The sequence below is a fragment of the Lepidochelys olivacea genome, assembly GCF_965140295.1.
Source record: "Lepidochelys olivacea isolate rLepOli2 genome assembly, chromosome: 2".
NCBI lineage: Eukaryota > Metazoa > Chordata > Testudines > Cheloniidae > Lepidochelys > Lepidochelys olivacea.
The window spans coordinates 220,819,960-220,846,497 of NC_140412.1; the positions used below are offsets into that span (position 1 = coordinate 220,819,960).

At 39.6% G+C, this 26,538-nt stretch overlaps 1 protein-coding gene across 4 annotated transcripts in view; it reads right to left on the reverse strand.

Annotated features, from left to right (window-relative positions):
* Positions 1–26,538, reverse strand: part of GLCCI1 (glucocorticoid induced 1) — a 103,512-nt gene that overhangs the window by 73,659 nt on the left and 3,315 nt on the right. For all 4 annotated transcript variants that reach the window (XM_084618318.1, XM_084618317.1, XM_084618320.1 and 1 more), the window contains exon 2: positions 4,498–4,649. In XM_084618318.1, the coding sequence (XP_084474444.1) occupies positions 4,498–4,649 (152 nt within the window). The remainder of the gene's footprint in view (positions 1–4,497; positions 4,650–26,538) is intronic.

Genomic DNA, 26,538 nt, shown 5'->3' on the forward strand with positions numbered 1-26,538 from the left:
ATAAGCTTACAGAGGCCATGTTTTAGTAGGCTGCCCAGAAAAGGGCAGTGTCTTTTATTCTCCCAGAAATCAATCCTCTCCCTATCAAACTGCCCTACACATCCAAGTTTATCCCTTTGTCACTTCCATCATGTGGGGGTCTCAGCATAGTCTTCGTTCCGTTTTTGGGATGCATGTGTGTCATTGTTCATTCCAGCACCATTCCTGGGTGAGCCTTCCTGTATAGGAAAAAAATGTAGCGTCTCCCTGCACTGTCACCATTTATATAAATAAAAATATATTTTATTTTTGTCAATTATGGATTGGTTTATAGAAGCATATCAAATTAGTTACTTCAGCTCCACAAATAATGTCTACTGAAAAAGCAAAATACAGGACTTCCTAGTCTTTTTTTTTTTTAAATCTAACTTTACTTTTGGTCTGCCTGGTGGACATCTTGCTTTTGTAGTTATGTGTTCATACATTCAATCTCCCCCCAATTTTTTTTTCCTGGAAGAAAATACTTTTGTCCTTCGGTCTGTTTACCTCCCTTTCTCGGCTGACACTTCCAGTTAGAAGTTAAGTTTAGTTTACAGTAAAAAGGATAGAACTTGTCTATCCTTTTCCGTTTTAGGGAGTGGGAGGAAGTCCAGGAATGAGAAGGGAAAAATACTGTTTGATATTCCTGTTTCCTTAGAAAAGATACCAATAAAAGAGTATTTTAAAAATGAAAGACAATGAAGTAAATTCACTCAGCACTGATCTGATATTTCAAACCCTCAGATTCAATAACCATTCAGTCAAGTTCAACGATCAACTTCATCTTAGTAGCCTTATTTTTCAGAAGTGAAGCACCAGTTGCCCATGAAACACTTCAGTAACAGTAGGACCACAATTTCTATTTAAAAACAAAATAAAAAAATACAGAAAAAATTGTGTTTTTGTGATTAGTCACTGCATCTGTGTAACAAAGAGTAAGCCTTAATGTATCCAATATATTAGCAAACACTAACCAGCCATTTTGACATTTGATGTAAGTAGGTGTAGAAATATATACATTCTATGATGTCACAGAAAATCTGAAAGTTGTTGAATTCATATTTATTCTAGAAAATATAACTTAAACATTGGAAACCTGAAGTTGTCTAAAGGAAACAGGAAATCAGGTAGAAACAAGGAATTTTCATTATTAGGTTCAATGAGAAAGACAAGGTAGGTAAGATAGTATCTTTTATTGAATAAACTTCTGTTGATGGATTGTACAAGCTATCAAGCTCTTAATTTAGAAGAGCAACATTGGCGGCTTGACAAAGGACAATTGCATACCCATGTTCAGTACAGAGTAGTCTGTATCACTGAAGTCTATTTTTTGATGATTTTAATGGCCAATTTTGCTGTCAGAGGAAAGGCAGACTCCTAAATGTGAAACCAGCCAAATTACAATGATACCCTTGTCCAAGCTTGGTGATACAAGCTGCTAGACCTTTCTTCCTCACTGGTAAGCTCAGTGTAACGTCACCAGGTACCAAAAGGCAAAATAAGTTAGGCCACTCTAAGAAGTCAGAGGTCCTAGTGAGAGAGCTCCCAGAGACACCAAGAAACACTGATGCCTGCAGAGCTCTCCCAACCCAGGGGAGAAAAGGACCATGGTAAAAAGTGGTGCCAGCGGGGGAGGAGCCAGTTGGATACCACAGCTGGCCTGAATTAACAAGCACAGCCCAAAAAGGAAGAGTGTGGGCCTCCTGTGCCAAGGATAGAAAAGCCTGACAGGAAATCTCCTTAGCCCCAAAGAGGAGGGAAGGGAAGACACCTGAACCTGAGGAAGAGCCTACAGGCCACAGAGGCCAGGACTGAAATCCCCACAGCTTCCAAGAGGGGACTGAATCAATCTCCACCCTGAGGAGAGGGGGGAAGAGTCCCAAAGTTAGGAAACCAAACCCAACAATTTAGCTCACTAATTGGACTAAAACAACTGAGACTACCTTTTTGAACTATTTACAAGGAAAAGCTGAAGAAGTCAGCAGAGCACTGAAACTCCATCCTAGACCGCAAGCTGCAAGAATTAACTAAAATGGTAGAGGTCTGGCAGCACCTTTTATGACCTCAGTGAGGTGCATGAGGAGAGTGAGGGCGCATGTGTGTACCAAACAGACACTCCAAGGGAAAAATTCTCTTGTCCTGGGCACACGAGCAACCTGAAATGCACTACACACAGAGACAAGCACTCAAAGTTACAAAATATTAAATTAAAATAAACTGACTATTACAATTCAATACAATACAAAACCGTTTGTTCCATTAAATTACAAGGGCAGCCATAACAACAAATCTTTCATCCAGGCTAGTGGGATGACTCCTTTTGCAATCAGATGTCAGGTAATTTTTTAAGTCCTGACAGTGAGGGTGGGTGAGTACATTTTGTTCAGTCTGGTAAATTCACGAAAGTTTGTAAGGCTTGTTTAACTCTTGCCTCTCTTCTCATGGAATGATGGCTCATTGTATGTTGGATGTTATAAAAGCTAACATATTAATGTACCGCAGACTATTTTGGCCAACTTTAAATTCAACCAAATATCAAGATGATGTTTTAAACTGCCTATTCATCACTGATATCAGCAACATCAGTCCTTCTCACACAAAAAAGCTTAAACCCCCACTTGATTCTGTAATGGGATTCAGACATACAGCCAGTGGCCTGGATAGTAAGCTGGTACATAAGGCGTGAAGTTAGGCTAGCACTATCATGGACACTGAGTCCTTTTGCAGCCCAAACACAATATAAGTTATTTAACACTAAACATTAACACTCCACAGATGCTGAACAAGACTTCTCTCTTAAAGCAGGGCTTCTCAAACTGCATTGCACCACGACCTCCTTCTGACAACAAAAATTATTACATGACTCCAGGAAGGGGGGAACAAGCCTGAGTCTGCCCAAGCCCTGCCACCCTGGGCGGGGGGCAAAGCCAAAGCTTCAGCGCCAGATGGGGGGCCTGTAATTTGAGCCCCATCAACCAGGGCTAAACCCCTCAGGTTTTGGCCCTGCGTGGTGGGGCTCAGGCTTCATCTTCAGCCCCAGGCCTCAGCAAGTCTAACGCCAGCCCTGGTGACCCCATTAAAATGGGGTCCTGACCCACTCTGGGGTCCCGACCCACAGTTTGAGAACCACTGTCCTAAAGGTAAAAACCTGGGGACCTATAAAGTTGACTTTGAAGGCTTGCATTTAGAAGTTGGGTTAACCTGAGTAAATTTCTCCTTCCTGGTTAGCATGTTGTAACATCTGCATATTTAACAGATGTTCTTCCTTTAGGCTCTTTCCTCCAAGTCTAAATTTAACTATGTTGAACACAACTTGCCACTTGCTAGTCTGAATAGTCAAGGGTATTTCCAGGTGGAGGACAGAAAAAAAATAGGCTGGATAATCTACTATGCTAGTGCACCTCTGAATGTTAGAAAAACGTTTGCACCAATAGTATTCACTAATCCGCTTGATCCAAAATGCCTGATTAACTTGAACCAGAAATCAAGGAGCTATGGCTTGCTTTGAAATGTTCATAATACACACCGCTAAAATACCGTTTCCTACACTGGGCTTAAGCAGTGCCATTCTCATTGCTATTAATGGAAACTGCTTAACTAAAATTGTGTGCAACTCCACAAGTTTAAGGATAAGCTTGTACTCCTCAGTTCCCTTTCTCTTACCTTGCTCTCTAGCTAACAGAATGAAATGTGTCTCTCTAATTTCTAAAAAATACAAGAAAAGCCACATGGTCCAGCACCTGATAAAATGGGCAAGAAAATTTGGACATTAAGAAAAACAAAAGAACCAAAGCACAAAAAAGATGAAGTGACTGATTAATCTTAAATCTTAAATCGAGATTAGAGAAAAAACTACATTTCTGCTAGAATTTAATAATTTATAATACTTAACAGAACTCTTTTCAATCTGTTTCAAGAGTGGTGTTGTCCAAGAGTTAAAAATATTAGCTTTTGCACTCATCACTGAAATGGTCTGTCTTCATACTGTCATTCCCCCGCTAATTTTACCACCAATATTGTAAGTAATTAATAGATATTAGAAGTTCACCTTTCATTCACTGCTTTCAGGAGTAACAAAAATTACAACAGCAAGAGGAGTGCTTTAGTAAGGTTGTAGAAAAGAATACAGCACCTATTCATAATTTACTAGTTTGCCACTGACTGAAATTCACCTCAATTATATTTTTAAAATGTATATACTTGCGCTTATTAATTAAAAATGATGGATTATTGAAAACGTACTTTCTAAAAGCACAGAAACATTCGGAATTATGCAATATATTAGTAGGCTCAGACCACCAAATTACAGAAACATCATACCTAATTTTTTCAGAATTATGTATTTGTGCTGAGATTTTGAAAGAAAAACTGCTGTTCTACTGCAGAGTTTAGTTGACATTTTGGACAAGATAATAAAATGCAAACAGGGACAGACCAATCTATCAGGCAATTTTTGTCCTGTGATTTTGTATATTTTACCTGAGTAGCTTTATCTTTCATGCATGAAGGGTAGTGTACATGGGGATCACGAGGCCATTGTCCTGTGAGATAAGGTCCTGTTATTGTGTCCAAAGAAGAGGTTCGTCTTATAGTACCGGAGGTTCTAACTTGCTGGGATTTTGGCCTGTCCACTGCAAAAAAGAAAAAGGTTATTTAAGATTTAATATGAAACATAAATTATAACTTTTTGTCTTACCTGGCTTGTTAAGTACTTTACCCTTAGCATTAAGCATGGGAAAAGGTGTTTAAGCAAAAGTGTTTTTGTTTAAATTGAAGACTGTCCTCACATCACGTTTTCCCCTTTAAGTTAAAGTACTGTTTAAAATGGCCAAATTCAAATTTTTGTAGCCCACTTTTAAAAGATTACTATAGAAGACAGCCTGTCAAACCCTAACTAAGAAGAAATTTTTGGAAAAATATCAAGGAATTTTTTCCACCATCCCCCAATACTCAGATATTTTCTTGCACTATAGGTACTCAAGATTTCCATAAGAATCTTATGGAAACCTTAAATGAGTAATATACAAAATATAAACTTATCTTCTTTATAAACATAAGATGGCGGTGACAAGTTTTATTTCTTAATTTCAGTTTGATCCCATTTTTATTTCACTGCAGAACTTTCACTATTTCCAGCCTTCCACTACCTTGGGTGTTTTGAGACTATTAATATTCTTCTGTGGCTCCATCCACCCTTTCCTGGAATAATGCTCCTCCTCCAGGTCTCTAACTGAAAGTAAGCTGTGACTAATCCTCTCTGAAATCTGAGCAGTACATTTTGTTTTTTAAACAAAAAGGTCACTGATAAAGTTCTGACTTCACAACAACTTCAGCAACTTTGACACTCCAAAATTATAGATCTTTTTTTATTAGGTTTCAGACAATGCCCTGTCTGACAGCACTCACACCTCACACTGCTGAGGTGATCTCTCATCAGTGGAAAGAGGTCTGAGATCTGTAGTAGCTCTGCCTTTGGACACAGTGGATCACAAGGTGCCACTCAGGCCATATCTACACTACCGCAGTAAGTCGACCTTCGCTACGAAACTCCAGCTATGTGAATGACATAGCTGGAGTCAACGTACCTTAGGTCGAGTTACAGTGGTGGGTCAACGGGAGAAAGTCTCCTGTCGACTTACCTTATTCTTCTTATGGGGGGGAGGAGGAGGAAGAGTACAGGGGTTGACTGGAGACTGATCTGCAGTTGATTTGGTGGGTCTTTACTAGACCCGCTAAATTGACCACTGGTGGATCGATCTCAGAGCGTCGATCCCCACTGTAGTATTAGACCTGCCCTCACACCCTAGTTTTGGGGTCTGGCAGAAGAAGTTACTTTAAGTTAATACCACTCATTCCATTCAAAGAGACCCCAGAGATTATCAATGAGGACCTTTAAACAAGGCCCTGACAGGCAGAGCACCAAAAGGGAATCATTAGATCACATCTAATTCAATTAGAAGAGTAAGTAGGGAGAGAACAAGATGCCACAGGCTCAGACGCAATTCTTTTAGCTAAAATATACCAATTCCCTCAAGGACTGTGTTCCCTAGTGCAATTATAGGTCTAGATGAGGAGCAGCTAGCTATAGCTCACTCCAGGCAAGACTGATGTGATTCTGGTAGGAAGGGCAAAACATTTTCATAGAGTCTTAGAATTTAAGGCCAAAAGGGATCACCAGCTCCTCTAGTCTGACCTTCTGTATATCATAGGCCACCAACACCACCTAGCACCCACATGCTAAACCCAACATATAAAATTAGACCAAGGTATTATAGTCCTCAGGAGGCTAAACTTGCATGCCTCAGGCAGGGAGTAAGATAGATCCAGATGGATCACTGTCTAAGCTTATTGAATGGCAGGGAATTAAGATAGATATAATATCAAAATGATCCACCCCCATGTTGCAGAAGAAGGTAAAAAAAAAAAAAAAAACCCAGTCACTGCCAACCTGGCTTAGGGGAATACTCCTTCCTGATCCCACATATGGTAATCAGTTAGACCCTGAGCAAGAACCAGCCAGCCAAGCACCTGAGAGAGAAAATTATCAGTACCACCACAGATCACTGAACATTGCACTGGCTACCAACAGAATTCTGGTTTAATATCAAGGTCCTAGCCATCTTCAAAGACCTGAATGAACTATGGCCCAGTTATCTCTCCACTCTGTCCATATTAAAATGCTCAAATAAATAGTGCTTTGGCTGACTGAGCCAAGGTTTCAATTCTTCCTTCAAAACAATGTATTTGTACTTTATGTAACTTAAAAAAAAAATCTGTTATATGGTTATTCCCCTTCTGATACAGGCTTCTACTCCAGTCCAAGGCAGTTGAGCTATGTCTGTCTCACTACAGATACTGGAGGAAGTTCACACTTGGTCACATCCCTTCTACTCTCAAAACAGATGAGTATTTCTAAAGCTGTACAAAAAGTCTAAACTCATCGGGGTGCATAAAAATCAGATTTTTTTTATTTAAAAATTGGATTTTTTTGATAAAATGCTTTTTGAGAGAAAAAACCTATCTAAAGATAGTTTTAATTAAGACACATTATAGCTCAAAGATATCTCATCATGGAATAGGGATTATAAATTCTAATTCTATAGTATGAGACAATATATTCATGTAATGTTTAAGAAAAGTTTTGTAAATGAGTTCCAATAGTTCATGGATTAGGGACCCAATCTTATGGGGTCCCAGGGGCTTCTGCATAGATTATTTAGGTTAATCTTTCTATTTACCCAATGGGACTTTATGCTCAGTCTAGAAGATACCATCAGAGATGCTAAGTTTTGCAGTTCTCAAACTGTGGATTTGTGTCTCCAGAGATAACATACTTGTTAATAGCAAAATGTTTTAAAACAAATATAGAGAGAGGTGAGAAATAACAGACCTCAATCATATCGTCCCTCTGCAAATTTGTGTACACAGAGTCAATCCCTTACCTCTCTCTAAAAGTGCAAAGTTTCAAAAAAAGTTCAATGAATAAAAGATTGTTGGGGGCAGACTAAATAGGGACAAGGAGAAGTCTGGAGATAAATGTGAGAAGGGAGGGACAGGCAGTAGAAACAAAAGTGAAACTGTTCGAGCAGCATATTCCAGAAGTCTTGAGGTCTTTCTGAGCGTAGCCTTCATTGATTTGAGATCTACTATACCATTCTCTCACTAGAAGGGAAAAAACTAGAATGCCAGAAGGCCATAAAAGAGACCCAGTTTGGGAATATTTTAATGAAGTTCCTCTACCTGTGGGTAAGACAGGCATGCGTGCAAAATGCAAACAGTGCAACAAAGAAATGCAAGACCTGGTTTCCCTAATGAAACAACATCATGAGAAGTGTTCCTTCTCAGGAAGAAGCTGCATTGAAGACGAAGAAAGAAACAATGTCTGAACATACAGGATCTTCAGGGTGGTAAACTTCTTTATTTCATACTTCTTTCTTAAGGACTGCCTGTCTTCCTTCTGGACTATTCTTGAACTCTCATGTTTGAGCAAAAAATATAGTTGTTACTCTATGGTACTATCATTTTAGATGCAGTTGTGATAAAAAATAAATAGCTGAAATAGGCAGATCTTCCTTTTACAATTTCACCTTTAAAGTAGTACTGAGTGTCAGTGAATGCAATGAGTAAACACTAAACACAATGAGCAGTATGGTAATAATAATTAAATAACTGCACTGACTTATTTTGTTTAGGAGAATCCATCCTCAACAAACAGGATTCTGAAGACTATCCACCTTCAAGATCACCATCATTTTCTATAGTTTCAGAGTTATCTGCCAATGATAGTGTTTCAGTCACATCATGTATGTCACATAGCCACAGTATAGCACCTGTAGCAAAAAGAAAAAAAATCTTAATCATCCAGAAACAACCATAGATAAGTTTGTGATAAGAACCAGCGGATTACAAAAAAGAGGTAATTGATAAAAAAAATTGCCCGGTTTGTTCATGCAACAAACTCTCCTTTCCGTATGACTGAGAACCCTCACTTCATTAACAAGGTTCAGTCATTAAGACCAGGACACAGTCCACCCAACAGAGCATGATGCAAATTGCTAGATAAAGTGTATGAAAAAGAGATATTGAGTAGTGTGCAAAAGGTCTAGAGGGTGAAATTGTTAACTTGAGTCTTGATGGGTGGAGCAATGCACGTACAACAGGATCATTGTGGACTTGTGTGACAACAGAAGAGGGGAATGTCTTCCTAACGGAAACAATTAATACATCAGGAAATGAACACACAGCAGAATACTTACAAGAAGGAGCAGTAAAAGCTACAACTAACTGTGGAAAAAAATTCAAATGCATAGTACGCAGCTTGGTCACAGACAATGCTGCAAATGTATCCAAGATGAGAAGAAATTTAGAAGAGTCCAAAGCTAACAACATAGGGTTGCAGTGCTCATTTGATGCACCTCCTTGCCAAAGACTTCAGTATTCCAGAAATAAAGCCTAATGTTGTTGAAATTGCAAAATACTTCCGTAACAACCACTTTGCAGCTCTGAAAAAAGTGGGAGGAACCAAGCTAACTATCCCACAAGACGTGTGATGGAACTTAGTAGTGAACTGTTTTGAGCACTATATCAAGAATGGATTCTGTGACTAATCTGAGGACAGTCTGTGAAAAAATCATGAAAAAGTAGATGGCACTGTCACAGCCAAAGTTCTCAACATTGGGCTTAAGAAAAATGTTGAACACATGCTGAGTACCCTGAAGCCTATTTCTGTAGCCTTGAACAAAATGCAGGGAAATAGCTGTTTTATTGCTGATGCTGTTGAAATTTAGAAAGAACTGAGTGAGATCTTAAATAGAGAAATATGCAACGACAGAGTTAAATTACAAGCATTAAAAAAGGAATGGGACAAGCACTATCTGCAGCTCATTTTCTTGAAAATATTCTCAATACTCAGTAGCAGGGTCAAACCTTAACTGCTGAAGAGGAGGAGTTGGCTATGACATGCACATCCAGCAATCATCCTTCCATAATGCCAACTATATTAAAACTTCAGAGCTAAGGGTGAACCATTCAAGAATGTTTTAAAGTGAACTGGTGGAAGTCACTAAAGCACTTGGATTCAGAGACTGTTGAAGTGATAATCTCACTTTTAACAGCAGTAGCTTCTTCTGCCAGTGTAGAAAGAATATTTTCTTCCTTTGGACTAATTCATTCCAAATTGAGAAATCGTCTGGGACCTGAAAAAGTAGGAAAGCTTGTTTTTCTTTTCCAGATTACAAACAAACAGGAAAATGAAGGTGAAGATGACTGAAGTAGCTGCAGAAGCCAATATTTTAAGTTTCTCATATTGACCTGGCTGACATAGTTGATTTAATTTTTGTTTTGTTTTTTTCAAATATTTCATTTAACTATTTTAGTTAAACAATTTTAACAAAAATAAACCTGGTTTTAAAAAACTTGTATGTTTAACTAAATTCAAAAATTCATATGCTTATTTTGTTAAAATATTTGTTTGCTGTTGAAGAAAAAAATCCAGACTACATAATGTTGTTTTAGTAAAAAAAGACAATTTAAATGTCTGTCTGGTGATGTTCTCCTCCTAATATAGCATGGCAAAGAAATCCTCCAAATATTAATGATTAACCTGTTGAATTGGATAGAGATATTTATGAAGTCATTGGGAGGTGAACTGCTTCAATTACCTTTGGTAAATGAAATAACCAGTCATTCATTTTCTGATATAGCTGTAAAACTAATCTGAAAAGTTTTCAAAATAAATCACTTAAAAATATATAGCATATACCTTCTAAAAATGAAACCTACATTTATCTCTGAGTTGTGAAGAATATGTATTAAGGTTATAAAAACCAACAAGAATGCACTTTTATATAGAAATCCATTATTAAATGGAGTCTTCCTGACTAGTGATTTAAATCATGATTTAAAATCAATTTGATTTAAATCAAATCCACCCTGAAACTCATACATAGATTAAGTAGAACTTAATAATGGTTTATTGAATTATGTTAACTCTCTGAAGAGGCCATCATACTGAGCCTGAAGAACTTCTCAAATGAAGCAGACCTCTCCATAGTTTGAGACAAATGAGATGTAAAGACCAGTAAGGTGAGCCAAAACCAGAAAGATATAAATTCCGCCATTGCTAAAATTAGTAGTATTAGTCTATTTTGGGACCACCATATACAGCCAAAAAGTTTTGCAGAAACTTTCAACTAAATGTTGATGGATGACTGGGAGTAGTTTTGCAGACTCCCTATATGGTAGCTGATGGGCATTAGGTCCAGGAGGCTATCACAAAACACATTGAATAGGCCATGGAAACAGTTTATCTGCAGCTGACTATGTTTCAATGATACAGCACTCAATCCACTAGACTATGGAGAATCTGAATACTTTCAGACACAGGCATCTGAGATGTAAATGAATAAGGATGATGTTTTCCTGAATTGATCAGTTCTATTAAGATATATTTTTCCATGTTTCTCAAATCTAGACTGTGCCACACTGTGTTTTGGGGCTTAAGTTTAGAGCAAAACGAAGAAAGAACAATTTTCTGTGAGATGTAGAAGGAAGAGTTAGCGTTGGTTTTAAATGATTCTACAGCATGAAGAGAACACCTTTTCCTGGTGGAAGACACAGTGATGGCTCAAGTCTTCTAAATACAAAGATTCTGAAGACGTATTGTTAATGTGTGACTGAAACCAAGCAGCAGATCTTTGTGGAAAGGAAACAGATTATCAGATAATTAGATGACATTGGTCTGAATTGACAGGTCACAAGAGTCTGTAGTAATGGGAGAACACCCCAGATTGGGAAAGTAGGCATAACTGCTGGTTTTGATAGATTTGCTTCCTTAAGGAAGCTCAGTACTACTGCTTTGTCCATCAGAGCCTTGCATAAAGAATGCATTTATGACTTACTGTTGAGATTCAATACAATGGTCTTAGGGTATGTCTGCACTATGGAAACTATATCAGCTATATCAGTAGCTACATTACTTGTGTCACCATAACCCCATAGTGTAGAGACAGTCTGCACCAGCAGAAGGGATATTCCATCAGTGCAGGAACAGCACCTCCACAAACAAAGGTAGTTACGCTGACAGAAGCATTCTTCCATTGACATAGCTGTGTCAACACTAACAGTTAGGTCAACATAGCTATGCCGGTCGGAGGTGTGGATTTTTCACACCTCTAACCAATGTAGCTATGTCAACTTAACTTTTGAGTGCAGACCAAGCCTTTTGCTCAGGTCTAGATCATCCTATAAGAAATTTCAGACTCTCATAAAGAAGTCAAATTTGACATCAGAATCTGAGATGTCAAACATATCTGTTCTCAGCGTAGTCTCAGCAATGTGTTCTTGGTATATGCTTGGAGTGTGCACCGTCTAAACTCCCCACCCAGAGGGGCAAGTCCCTCTAGAATGTGTCTTGTAGAAGGGGGGGGTGGTCAGACCCCCATAGAGGAGCAGGGCCTCCCCAGATTGTAATGTACGCAAAGGACCACCCCAGATCATGGGGAGCAGGGATCAGACATCCGCAAGAGGGCAATGATCCTCAGCTCACATTAAGAAGTTAGGGAGTGGGGTGTGGACACTCGCAGAAAGGCAACCCCCGCCCCTGGCCTGAACCCGGTGCACGTGAAGTATGGCAGCTTCCCCCCACAAGATCCCGGTGTGCACACAAGGGGGGGCAGGGTGTGGGACTCAGATACCCCGGAGAGGGGTGGAGGGGGGAAATCGGGTCAATGACTCCCAGATCACATGAAGAGGTGAGGGAATGGGGCTCAGACAATCCCAGAAAGGCAAGCCCCCTCCAGAACCTGCTTCACACGAGAAGGGGGAGTAGAGATGGCAGTCAAACCCCTGCTCAAAATTCACTCAGATCCTGGTGTGCACAAACAAACAGGGTGGGGGTGGAGGGTAGAGCAGAGCTGACACCAGTGGGGGAGGGGAACCCCCAGATCCCAGTTCAAATGGGAGGTAGGGAATGGGGCTCAGACACCTTACCCTGAAAAGGAAGCTCCCTCCAGAACCTGACTACATGAAGGGAGTGCCACATCTCGGTAGGTGGGCTGGGGCCCCCAGATCATGATATACATGGGAGAGGGGAATGTAGGGCTGATAGGTGCCCCTACCTGTAGTCTCTCCTAGTCCTGCTGTCACTTACCCCCATGTCTCCCTTCCCAGTGCTCAACCCATCCCATCTCACCACCCTTAATCCCCATCACTTGATCCCTCAACCCTTCCCCCTATTCTTTAATCTTTCACTTCTAACCATACTCCCATCTTAACAAGAACTGGGCTGTGTAGTTAAAAAAAAATTTAAAAAATCAACACCTTTTGAATATAATGCTGCCTTGTGATTACATTTGCCTCAAATAAAAATCCCCTTTGATATGAAGCAGTATACCTACTTTTTTCCCTTCAAATTTCTGCCCTGGTTTAGATTTGAACTCACGGTGCTTGGGTTCATTGACTCTGATATTTCATCAGAGCTGCCCAGCTTCTGTGATAAACAAGTGTTTTCCCAGATTGTTATCCTCTCACTGCCCATGCACAGTGTAATTCCTTTAGTTTACAGAGTCAGAAGCTTTTTACATTAAGTGATGAGCTAAAGAAGCAGTTTTTCCCCCCAATACTGCTTTAATTTGATTTTCACCCAAGAGTAGGTGAGTTGGGTGCCATGCACTCTGTTGGCATGCACCCTGGTGCAACGAGTCGTTGTTTGATCTCTATCTGTGAGCAAAAAATCCATTTAGAAAATGTCAACCTCAAGAAAAGCCATTTATAGCCTAGAAATCCCTTGGTCAAATGAACCCAAAATAGGCTAGCCAAGAGAACCCCGCCCTCTATGAGGCATACCAAATTTCAAGGCAATCCAAGTAACAATGTAGGTTTTAGAGTACTAAGAAGAATTGAGCTTGAAACAGAAAGCTGGTCTTAACCTTAACTATTAGCAGGGTGAATAAAGCACTTAAAATCTATCCATGGTTTGTCATCAGGCTATCTGGAAAATTTTATTCCCTTCCAATGTAATTCACATGCAATTTCAAGATGTTATTTTTTAAAAATCTGTTTACAATGGGAATAAAAATAAAATTTGTGTTGCAAAAAATAACCCTTTTCCTTGAATGAACATTCATATCTGTTTGAATCATGGAGTAGATTATTAGCTAGTAGAAAAATAGCCAAGTTGATATATGGCTACTGCCCCACTTCTGCCTCCCACCCAAGTATTTGCCTAAGTAGTTATAGCAACCTGAGAGAGTTACGAGTCCAAATTATTCTGTACTTGGCTGGCTGACTGAAGGCAAGGTCCATTTATAGTACCGTTATGTGACTGCAGACTTAGCCTCAGAATAGTGTTCCAATTTAAATATTAAGATTTTATTAGGAAAAATGTTCTAGTTTTTGTGGTTGTGAAGAAATCTTCCAAAAGTGGAAATTATAAATTGATGCAATTATTTCTGCCTTAGACTGTGAACAGCCTGAAAATGGCACATAAAAAGCTACCAAGAGATTAAAGTGATAAAATGTGACCTGATGTCCTTTCATCAAGTAGTATTAGGTCATCCAGTTTTGTTCTGGTTGGACAGAAAACCACATGGTTTGATGTGGTTGCAGAACTTGGTGTCTTTCCAGGTGATGAGTGGGTCTAATATGAAAGTTCTTATTTTAGGTATAGGTTTTTGAATATGGCTTAAAATCTCCCTTGTCTAGATTATAGTTGGGTGCTGCTTATCCAGTATTAGTTGTTGGATGGTGTAACAACTAAGGACATTTTTTTCCTGTTAAGAAACTGTCAGCTAACTATGCTGATGAAAGTAGAATAGAATTTAGGTTTATAATTAGAGAGTTGCCATTTTAAGGTAAAAATCTATCTTCATAGAACTAAATTTCAGTTCTGGGGCTTATAACCTTGCTCTGCTTATAGCTGGCCCCTGCTTAATTGAGACCGTTGATAATACATACTCCTGCTCATTCTTTCTTATAAAACCTTACTCTCATTGGTCCATTCTGGCTTATGTTCATTCAGCACTTCCTCTGTGCATCCGATAGTCTTCCTTGAGAAATCATCTTCTTTGTGTTGCCATCCTCTTTGCCCAAGAGAAAAAGTACAAACACATTTCAAACACTTGGTTTTCTGCCCAGAAAAAAATTTAAGCTGCTGATGTAGAAAGCAGAAATTTCTCATGGGCAAGAATATAATCAACCAGCCTCAAAAGTAATGTATATTTTTGAAACATCTGTAGAAAGTAGGGTCAGTAGTCTGCATACATGAATTGTTAATGGTGGCATATATCTAGCCAACTCAAGAGGGTATGTGAATGTTCATGGTTGCCAATCTTGGGTGTTATCCCCATATGCTGTAGGACTAACATTGTAAACTCAAGTTGTAGGTCAGTGTGCAAGGCAATACATTATTTAAAACATTTACTTTTAAAAAAAATTACTTTAGGACTTTAAATGCATTGATAAACTGAAAAACTCTGTTTCCTTAAAGAAGAAAATTAATTCTATTAAGACAATTGGTCTGCTTCTTAGCTGCTGAACTGCTGGCAGTACAAACTATGTTATGGTGAGAAAAACTGTAAAAGAAACCTGACCTAATATTATAGGTCAAGGATAAAGTATTGTTAATATCACATTGCATCCCCAGAAGCAAATCATTTCAAACTCTTTGCACATTTCACTTCTTACTTGCTACATTGGATATTGCAGGCATGTGAGTGCACTGAGATCAGTTAAAGGCTTGGTCAGTTCAAAGTACCAAATGTCAAAGTTGGGAGGTGGGTTATATTGATTTATTCTGAATTGTTGATCCTTATCAGAGCTCTCAATTTAAACAATAGAACTGAATTAAGAATGTAACTTCTGAATTGTATATTGTACATAATGAAGTCAAGTCATTTTATGGAGTACTGTACAGTATACAGCGTATACAGTCACAGATGGGAGGCTGACTTTAAATAGTTGGTCTCCAGCTGCCCTAGATGAATTATAGCTGTATATCCCTACTCATGCTCTCAGGGAAGATGAACTGAGGAATGAGGATTTCCTGTTTCATCTAAAAATATTATCAGCTGTTATCAATAGCTGCCACTGTGGGTCATCATGCCGTAAGTATTGGGTTGTCATTCTCAAGTGCTGCCGTGGGTCACCATGCCCTAATAACTAGTTTATTGTTCCCAGTTTTTGCTGTGGGATGCCGTGCCTCGCCACCATCTCTATTTTCTTCAATACTAGAAGAGTGATTCAGAAGGGCAGAGTTTGTGGGGAGGAATGTTCTCTGCAAATTGGTCAAGAATGACATAGTAAGGCTGTCCCAGAAGTCTCTGGGGACAATTCTCAGGATCTCCTGCCACAGGACCTGCTCTTGCATGTCAAACCATCTTACATGAACTGGACAACATAGGATATTCCTCCAAAGTAGTCGTCTTTCCTAGTGTCCTACAGGCCTTCTGCCTTCCTGGCCTACGCATGAGTTTAGACAGATGTGAGGTCCACAGTGAAGAGTTAGGCTGACGCAGCTACATTACTCAGGAGGGTGAAACAGCCACAGGCACCGAGCGCCATAGTTAAGCCGACCTAAGTCCCTGAGTAGACAGCACTAGGTCGACAAAAGAATTCTTTCCTCTGCCTAGTTCTCGGGGAGCTGGATTAACTACAGTAACGGGAGACTTTCTCCCATTAGCAGAGGTAGGTTCTCCCATTACTGCAGTTAATCTACCTCCTTGAGAGGTGGGAGCTAGGTACAGGAAAGAATTTTTCTGTTGACCTAGCGCTGTCTACACAGGGATTTAGGTCGTCTTACCTATGGCACTCAGTGTGTGTGGCTTTTTCACTCCTGAGTGATGTAGCTGGGTTGATCTAATTTTCTAGTACAAGGGTGGGGAAACTTTTTTCTATCAGGGGCCACTGACTCTCAAAAAACAAAACAAACAGACATACATACACAGTCACAGACCACACACAGCACCGGGGGGGGGGGGGGGAGGAGAAAGAAAGAGGCTTGGGGCTTCCCCCGTGGCAGGGCAAGCCAGTACTTGTGGCTCCAAAAATGAGGAGTTCAGGGTGCAGGATGGGATGAGGGCTCCAGCTAAGGGTGTGGGCTCTGGGGTGGAGCTGGGGATGAGGGGCTTGGGGTGCAGGGTCCGGGAGGGAGTTCCGACCTGGGGCGGGGGTTCGCAGTGTGGGCTCTGGCCAGGCGGTGCTTACCTCAGGTGGCTCCCAGTCGGTGGCGCAGTGGGACTAAGGCAGGCTCCCTGCCCGACCTGGCTCTGTGCTGCTTCCAGAAGCGACCAACACGTCTGGTCCCTAGGCAGAGGGACCAGGGGGCTCTGCGCTGTGTGTGCCGTCTGCAGCTCCCACTGGCCGCAGTTCCTGGCCAATGGGAGCTCCAGAGCCAGTGCTGGGGGCAGGGGCAGTGACTTGGTCATGCTGGTCACTTACAAGAGCAGCACGGACTCAACAGGACTTTTAACGGCCTGGCAACCCCAGCTTCCCCTCTCAGCAGGGTGACCCAGCGCTGGCGGCTCCAGCCCCATGGGGGGGTGCTGAGGCTTGGGGCTTCCAGCCTGCAGTGCGGAGACTTGCCACGGGCCAGATGAAATGAAGCAGCGGGCTGGATCCAGCCTACAGGTCCTAGGTTCCCCACCCCGTTCTAGTGTATAGCAACCCATACCCTCAAACACTCCAGAATTTGGGAGGGGGGAGAGGAAGGAAACAGCAACTGACATGAATGGTGCAGTTCACCACTATTGTTTCAGAATGATCTTTCAAAGAGATTACCTGATCAACGTAAATACAATCTATGAATTGCACTGGATGTTGGAAAACAATCCCAACTGTACATACAAAATGACTGGCTCTAAATTAGTTACCACCACTCAAGAAAGATCCTGGGGTCATGGTGGATAGTTCCCTGAAAACAACTGCTCAAAGTACAGTGGCAATCACAAAAGCTAACAAAATGTTAGGAACCATTATGAAAGGGACAGATAATAAGACAGCAAATATCATAATGCCACTATATATATCCATTGTACACTCATACCTTGAATACTGTGTACAGCTCTGGTCACCCATCTCAAAAATATATTAGAACTGGAAAAGGTACAGAAGAAGGGCAACAAAAATTATTAGGGGTATGGAACAGCTTCCACATGAGGAGAGATTAAAGACTGGTACTGTTCATCTTGGAAGAGAGACAACTAAGGGGGATATGATAGACATCTATAAAATCATGAATGATGTGGAGAAAGTGAATATGGAAATGTTATTTATCCTTTCACATAACACAAAAGCCAAGGGTCACCTGCTGAAATGAATAGGCAGGAGGTTTAAACCAAACATAAGGAAGTACTTCTTCACACAATGCACTGTCAACCTGTAGAACTTGTTGCCAGGGATGTTGTGAAGGCCAAAAGCATAACTGGGTTCAAAAAAGAATTATGTAAGTCCATGGAGAAAAGGTCTATCAATGGCTAGTAGCCAAGACGGTCACGGACACAACCCCATGCTCTGGGTGTCCCTAAGCCTCTGACTGCCAGATGCTGGAACGGGATGGATCACTCAATATTTGCCCTGTTCTGTTCATTCCCTCTGAAGTACCTGGCACTGGATGCTGTTGGAAGACAGGATACTGGACTAGATGGACCACTGGTCTCACTCCATATGATCATTCATATGATCATATCTTGTTCTTATGAAACAAATGGATCATTTAACAACTTCCTGAGCCTGCAACTTCGAAGTCTGAAACCCAGCATGGGCAGAAATCTGAGAATGAACTGTTAACATTTGGGAAAAAAAATCTGCTTTTGTCAAGGTGCTGGGTTTTTATTTATTTTGGAGAAAGGTAATCTGAGCATAGCAGAAACACTATTTGTGAAAAGAAAAGGTATAAATGTGAATGCTAATTGGGAGAGGTGTCTGGAGTGCAAGAGTAGGTAGGAACAGAGGAGAGCATCTGGGATCTTTCACTAGGCATAAGGGTGTTAAGGGGAGGGAGGTAAATTGGAATAAGAGGTAGGGGACAGATGAGAGATTGGGGGAGTAGGAGGGTTTGGAGGATGTGAGGGGTAGCAGAAGATATTGCCCCCTCCACTCCTAATCAGCCCTGAGTTTCCCCTTTCACTGTGTGTGCTGGGATCTCAGGAAGGCCTATCCTCAGCACTGGTCTGAGCCGCCTCCTTCCCTGCCTGCTCTGGCATCAGGGGTATCCTGCTCTCCTTGGGTGTATGAGAGTCTCCCTGCCCCTCCATATTAGCTGGTATCTGGTTGAGGAGAATCACGGCAACACTAATTTAAACATCGGAAACCCAGAAAATGGATAGTTAAGATACAAACCACTCTGGGGCAGTGGAGGGAGGGCAGACTGGGTGGACCTAGGATATGGCTGGGGAAGTCTCAAACACAGGCATTCCAACTTGAGATGGGTAGTAGGTAGTGAGAGGTCCAGCTCAGTTGCAGCTCTAGCTACATAATCAAGGTAGCATATGGCCTTCTAGTAAGCTACTTCCTGTGATAGGCATAAGCAGCAACATAGGCCAGGAGACAGGAAGGGACAACTTATCACATGTTAACGGTTCCTATAGTGCTAACTAATGGCTTAATGGGATGGGAAGGGGATGGGGAGCTCCAAACAGGGGAAGGCCATGCCCACTACATATTGCAAGGAATGGTGGTGCAGACTATGGAGAAAAAGAGAAGCACACACCAGTCTTTTCTCACATTCTTGAAGTTACTGTAACATCTATCTAACAAAACAGTCAAATTTTTGGGACACAGGGACAGATAGAGAAATCTCATCTGAGGTCTGTTAGCAACTACACACTGAAAACATTTCAAAGTATGACTATTACCCCAATTCTACTATAATAAAATGTACAGGAAGGGGGGAAGAAGCACTGAGACATCACATAACAACTGTGTGGCCAAACAGAAAAACCACTAGACTCAGACTATTTGTAGCTCTGCCACTGGCCTGCTGGGTGACCTTGGACAAGCCATATTGCCTCTATACCTCAGTTTCCTATCTGTAAAATGGGGATAACAATGCAAAATTCTTTGAGATCTACAGATGAAAAGCACTATACAAAAGCTAGGTCTTTTGTTTATTACCTAGCCATGATAGCATATCAACTGCAAACCAAGGTGAGGTCTGCAGCTGTCTAAATGAACATTAATGCCTATCAGCAAACATAGCTTTCTGTTTACAAAAGCCTAGGAAATTAAATGGCAAAAAAATTCATTAATGCAGTGTTAAGGTTGCTCAGTGATAGCTCATGCCCTTTTAGAATGCTGAGTACAGCAAAACTCAAACTTCTGAAAAGCAGGAAATACATATTTAAGGGGAACACCCATGAAACTTAACTCTGCTCTCTTTGAATGATGCCCCAATATGCCCATAACACACACATTCCCACTCTGCCTTTTCATTGTAATGGACAGGTACTACCTGCACTTGGCCTATCCTCAAACACTGAGCCTACTTGCCGACAGAATACTGTACTTGTAAAATTTAACCACCACCTCATTCCTTTTACAACCCCTTCATACGGATTCAAAGAATACCATCCAAAACTATACTTCCTCTTACCCATCATTAAATCCTCATACTGCTCTCATATCCCACCTCGCTACTGACAATACCTTTGGCAAGACAACCCCAATGCCCTGCTACTAACAGAATCTACACAATTCTGTATTGAAATGATCCAGACTGGAATGTCAAGGTGCACTATATCATGTACCTCTTTCCTTTGACAGCACACATGGGAAGACAGACTCAGATCACCTCATATCATAGTCACAGCTCTTCTCACCTGTTGCACCTTATTCTTCCATTAAATTCAGCTACACCTAATACAGTGAATGCAGCTGTAGTGAACTGAGATAACTGCCAGTGGCTACTACCAGCTTTAGAATTAAGGGTGAGTGGGTGTTTACCTTAAATTTGTATTTCCTGGTTTCCAGAAGTTTGAGTTTTGCAGAACTCAATGTTCTAGCAGGACACATGCTATCACTGGGCCTCTTTCACTCTACATTAGCCAAGGTTTTTATCATTTCATGATATTAGAACCCCATGGTGGAACTGACACCACGCAGTTCACTTGGTCATTTAACATTCATATTAATACCAACACAATACAATGTTCATCTTCTCACTGGCTATATTGTCACTTGAGTAGTATGGATAAGACTACAGTGACTGCATTGCAAAGACTAGCATCAAATGGAGAATGTAACAAACCAAAAAAGTATAATTACTCTAACTGAAAGTGGGTCTTAACCTATGACCAAAACTGTAATATTTGGAGAAAATTCCATTCCCTCTAAGCAGTAACCATGTTACAGTTCATCATATGGTCACATGCAACAATTCACTTGGAAACAAATAAGGTATTAGAATATTTAGCATATCATTTAGTATGGCTAATGTAATGTATAGATCCAATATTACTGAAAGCTTTAAAATTATGTTCTCATGTAATTTGTGATTTTCAAGGTTTTTTTTTTTAAACTTCATATGACTTTATGGCTTAGATAGCCAAACACTATATTTTAGGAAGAGCATACATGGATACTTGAAGTATGTGCTCTCCCAAACATCAATATTTATTATGGAACAGCTGGTCATGACTCTAGTTTAAGATGCACTGAAAAAATAAATCTTAAAATGGGGCATAAATCCCTGTTTTTCTCTACATGGAGGAGGCTTTTCAGTGTGGCATTTAACATATAAAATTCAAAGGGCAAAATTTAAAAATATTTAATTTAAATTTTAAAATTACCTAAGTGTTGAATCTTGAGTAACTTAGAATGGACAGTTTTTAAAAAGCAATTATTAGTCAATTTTTGTTATTCTTCATTGCAGAAAGTTTATCTGTCAGACCTGAGAATAATCTTCAGAGAAATGCATGAAGAAATTACCTCTTTCAAAATGGCCACCATCTCCTGATGTTCTCAATGAGACTGAGGCCACTTGGTGAAGATGGCCATTATTTCAGAAGGAAGTTTAGTTTGTCCTTAACAATGCTCGCCAGCACCTCCCATTGTTCCAATAGGAGAGAAATCACACTGTCCTTGGGAAGATGGTGACCCCATAAGCTATACGGAGCGTGGAACTGTGAGAAGCAGAGGAACATGGGGAAAGGGCAGAGGAAAAAGTGTATATACAGGGGAATGAGAAAGGTACATGGAGGCAAGGTAACAGGAGAGGCAAAAGACTGACAGCCAGAGAAAGGCAAGTGCGGGAAAGAGGGCAGGGGATAGCATGGTATTTACCATGCTAAATCAGTTTCTACCTTGCCGCAAAAGACTAGTTAGTCCCTGTTCAAGGCTTTTCTATTTTTAAAATTGTTTAGTTAATGCACTCCAAATTACACACTTTGTTTTTGTTAAATATTCAAATTGTGGTTACATAAGGCAGTACATTCGTAGATTAATTTAGGGACATACAAATAAAAAGCAAACCTGCAGTGGGTGTAATATTAACGTATGTAATTGAAATCCTGAAGATCAGAATGTCTGTATACATTTCGGTTTGGTATTTTCTCAAGGAAAATATACGTCATGTCATATTCCAGTTTTCAATACTGGAAGAACAAAAGTCAAAAACATTCAGTTATATGAAAACAATAATACAGAATTTTAGACTTGAAGCATTAAGCAATCAGAAGCATGCAGACTACCAGTCCAGACCCATTTGGCCATGCAGCATTCTGTAACAGAAGACTAACTGTGATGTAGTGGCTAGACCAAATATATTTCTCAGTTTTGAACAGATGTATCCAAAGTTTGAAAAGCTTTGTTCTATGCTTGCTGAACTTGCTGGACACTGATGCAATTATGTTTCCCAGTTTAAACCGGTATTTACCAGCACCCTGTTCTAAACTAGTTTTTCCTGGGAAACTGCCAACCCTGGAAGAGGGATAGGGAAGGACAACACTATCAGCAGTAGAACTAGGAGAATTTCTGGCAGAGATCTAAGGATGTAGTGATAACCCTCCCTTATTCTTCATTCTCATTGACTCTACTCAATAATTGGTTTGGGGGATAGGTGGGAGGGAGTACATAAAACAGTACAGTAACTCTGAGAAATGAGAACTACCCCAATTCATTTCAATAATGTGCTAACACTAAAACCTAATAGCTATTTAAATGTCAACATTTTAATTTAAATCAATCATTATTTTAGCAGAAACATCTAGCTAGTATGCCTTTACCATAATGACCTTGTATTCAGTAGGAAGATGTATTTTAAAGACATTAGCTACTATGTTAAAAATCATAGTATAGTCAAGGCTAGTTGCTGTTTTACCATGTGTTAGGTGGTCAAGATAAACACTTGGGGGGAAGGGGGCAGAAACAGAAAGTCCGAGCTAACATACCTTTTTCTGACTATAGACATGACCAATCACTTCACACTGAAGCTTAAGTGCAACCTCCACTATGAAGAGACTACAAGTACTGAGCTGCGGGTAATAATGAAATAGGTCTGACATATTCGGAGATTCTAAGGCCAGAAGGAACCATTGTGATCATCTTAATCTGACCTCCAGTATAACACAGGTTATAGAATTTCCCAAAAATAATTCCTACAGCACATATTTTAGAAAAAAAAATCCAATCCAATCTGAGGTATACCCTTGACTGTTTGCTTGCACTTTAATATTTGAGACATTAAGCAAACATTAAAATGCATATACTTTGCAACATGACAGATGCAGTTAAGGTCAGCTTTTCCAACTCTGAGTAAAATGAAACTGTTGCTTAGAAAACTGATAGCCATCAACTACTGATGGCAACAACCCCTATCAAACTTCAGTAGCAGAAGGCAGTATAATTTTTATTTCCTAGATTCCTACTGCATTACTAAGTTCAGTAACCCACTAAACTTTGCTATACTGTTAATGTACCAACCCACATTTTGAACATGTTGACTTCTTCATATAATTCTACTTTATACTTTCTTTCCATCTTTTCTTTTGTAGTTTAATGTGTCTGTGTAGAATACAGCAAAGGGCAAGAATGGAAACCAGAAACTTCAGAATCCTAATTCCAGTTTTGCTACTGACTTGTTCTGTGGATGTTGACAAGTCAACTTATATTTCAGTTTCCCCACATGTATAATACTACTTGGTTACTTCATGGGGGTGAAGATTAAAGTTAATATAGTGACTTGAAAATATAAATCACTGTGTAAGTACTATCGAAGTGGTGTTCTTTGATAGAGGTATCCTCACTGAACAAAAATACTATTTCCTTTACATCTATGTGACCTGCTGCAATACCCTGCAACTTCAGATAGAAGAAAAACCTAAATCTTTCAATTTTTCTATGATGTAGTATCTGAAGAAAGCCTTTTAGGAACATTTATAATAGCACAAACAAGCTGATTAACACAGTACACCTAATAAACATCCTTATCAAAGGAGACTATTACCAGATCCTTGATCTGCCTAAACAGCCTGTCACCTCATGGGATTGGTTTCAAATTTAGTCCAAAGTGACTTAGTTACCCATGTTATGGATTATACTCCAACAAAAGCAATTTTTAGGGGCAAGCGTAGGGTAAAAGAGAAGGCCACAGATAATAGAGAAAGCTGCAATTGTTCATGCACATTGGGCAACACAGAGTAGGAAGTTTCATTACAAAAATATTTCCCTATATTAAATTTGTTAGAGATAAAGGAGAGGTCTTGATTTTTGGTACAACAGGACCCTTGGTATAAACTTCCATTGTGTCAAACTGTTGGATGCCTTTAATCAAGGAGATATACAAATAGTTTAATCTTTTGAAGGTTTTTTTTTTTTTAAATACCGAAGCTTCATATGTGCATAGAGATGAACAGTACTCTTCTGGTATAGTAACTGATAAACACATTTATTCCTCTGGAGCACCTGGCTATTACTTTCTCTTATTAGAGTTGGCAAACCTCCAGGAGTTGTTTATAAAAATATTTGAAGTGCTTAATTCCCTAAACAGCTAAATCAATTAAAATATTTTTTGAAAGTTGTCCCTACAGCTAACGCTGACTTTGGAAATTTCAGGGGGAAAAACAAACCAAAAACCAAACCAAACAAAACACAAAAACAAACCAAAAAACCCAACCAGATTTACATTACAAACCACATAAGTGAAAGGTATTTCTGTTTCTGATAATTATAACACTAGAAGGTACCGCTATAATTAACATAACTCAAATCAGGGCATTTCTTCTGAATGCAAAATGTTCAATATGCAAACAGACAAAAATTCTACAAAACTAGTTTATATCTGAACTGCAGCTATAACATTATGACCTCAGGGGAAGTCAGTTCATATTAAATGTAAAAACTTACTGAATTTATAGAATCTATCTATTTTACGCCATATGAAAAAAAACTATTTAAAGAAGCTATGGTCTTTGCTTCCCTACAAAAAGGATCTAATCTTATCCAACCAGGGGGAATTCTGGTAGCTTCCCCCCATCCCCCAAGCACACACGCACCCTCCAGAACACACAGAATGCAACATTTATTTTGTTCGCTCAACTGACATCTTACCGCAATAGTATTCAAGCCATAATTTCTACTGAACTGTCTTTTGTTGTTAGTCATGTTGCCTTATATATCAATTTCTGCATTAAATAGGCTGAGGCATGCATTCCTCACCTCACAAAACTGGGTTATTCTTACATTCAACAAGCCATAGGGCTTTATACCTATTTTCTAAAACACTGGTTTGAGTTATAAAAAACATACATCTTAATGACATAGTATTTTCCTTTTCTTATCTTAAGTTTAACTAGCACATTTCCAAGATTATTCTAGTGTACCATTAAAAAAAAGTACATTTATTAGGGGCTTTTGGGGGGAGGGTTGGGCAGGGCGCTAATCTGACGGAGATATACAAAACTCAAAAGTTCTCAGCCATGCAATTTCAATACTGATCATGTAGAAATGCTGGTAGCATTTTTTAAAAACACAGTTTTCCTAATAAAGTTGTTTTTATGGCATGTTAAATCTTAAATCTAAACATAAAAAAAGCTATCTTGTTTTAGAAATATAAATAGCATTGTGAACATCCTAGAAAGGAGGGTGCGTGGAGAAGAGGATGATGGGAGGAAGAAATGGAGCATGCCATTTTCATTCATGCAGTAGTGATGTCAGTGCCTGCAGCAGCAGCAGTTGCCTTGACCCCTAAAAGGCTCAAACCCAAAGCAATTTTACAGAATATGGTTTAAAAAAAGAAGTAAATCTCAAGAAACCCACTCATAATAGTGGAGTATTTCACACAAGATCGTTTAGAGGGGGATCAAATTCAAAGCATCTATACTGAAAGAAACTGAGAAAAACACCAGGTGTTTGAGGTAGAGAAAAACCATCTTTTCTGTCAAAAGCATAGCCAGTCTCCCACACCAGCACGCTCCTGAAACAATGCAAGTCAGTCTGCACAGCCAAAATCAAAATGATCTCTGCACTGCAAAAAATAGGATTACATCGAGAGTGGGAACTTTTCAGTTTACATCAAAAGGGGAAATGCTTTAAGAGTATGACACAAAATGTAATAGTTTCATTAAGACTTATGTCATACTCAGGCATGATTAAGAGGCTAACAATAGCCAAAGGAGTAAACTGTGCAACCATCTGTAGTAAGATGGTCCATGTTTGATGGCAAGAAGTGTTTCAAGCCCTCTGCTATGACTGCAGTAGTATTCCAACACCATTCTATAGTCTCTGTAGAGATACCACCACACAAGCTACAACTGAGTTTTACTTCATGTACATTATGTACTAAAGATCCATAACAGAGTCCACTGAAGAAATGAGGAGGCAAACTCATGCCGTGTGGTACCTCAGCCACACTCCAGATTTTGTAAAAATGTTTTTTTGTTTTGTTTTTACCTTTTAATTCACAAAACTATAAAAACAGTCTTATCACCCTAGTCTTCTAGAAAATAGTGCCTGTATTTCTGTAAAATAAAGCTGTTGATGTGTGCAATAGTGGTCATTATTAGGGCGATCACGTTGTTTTCATTCATTCAT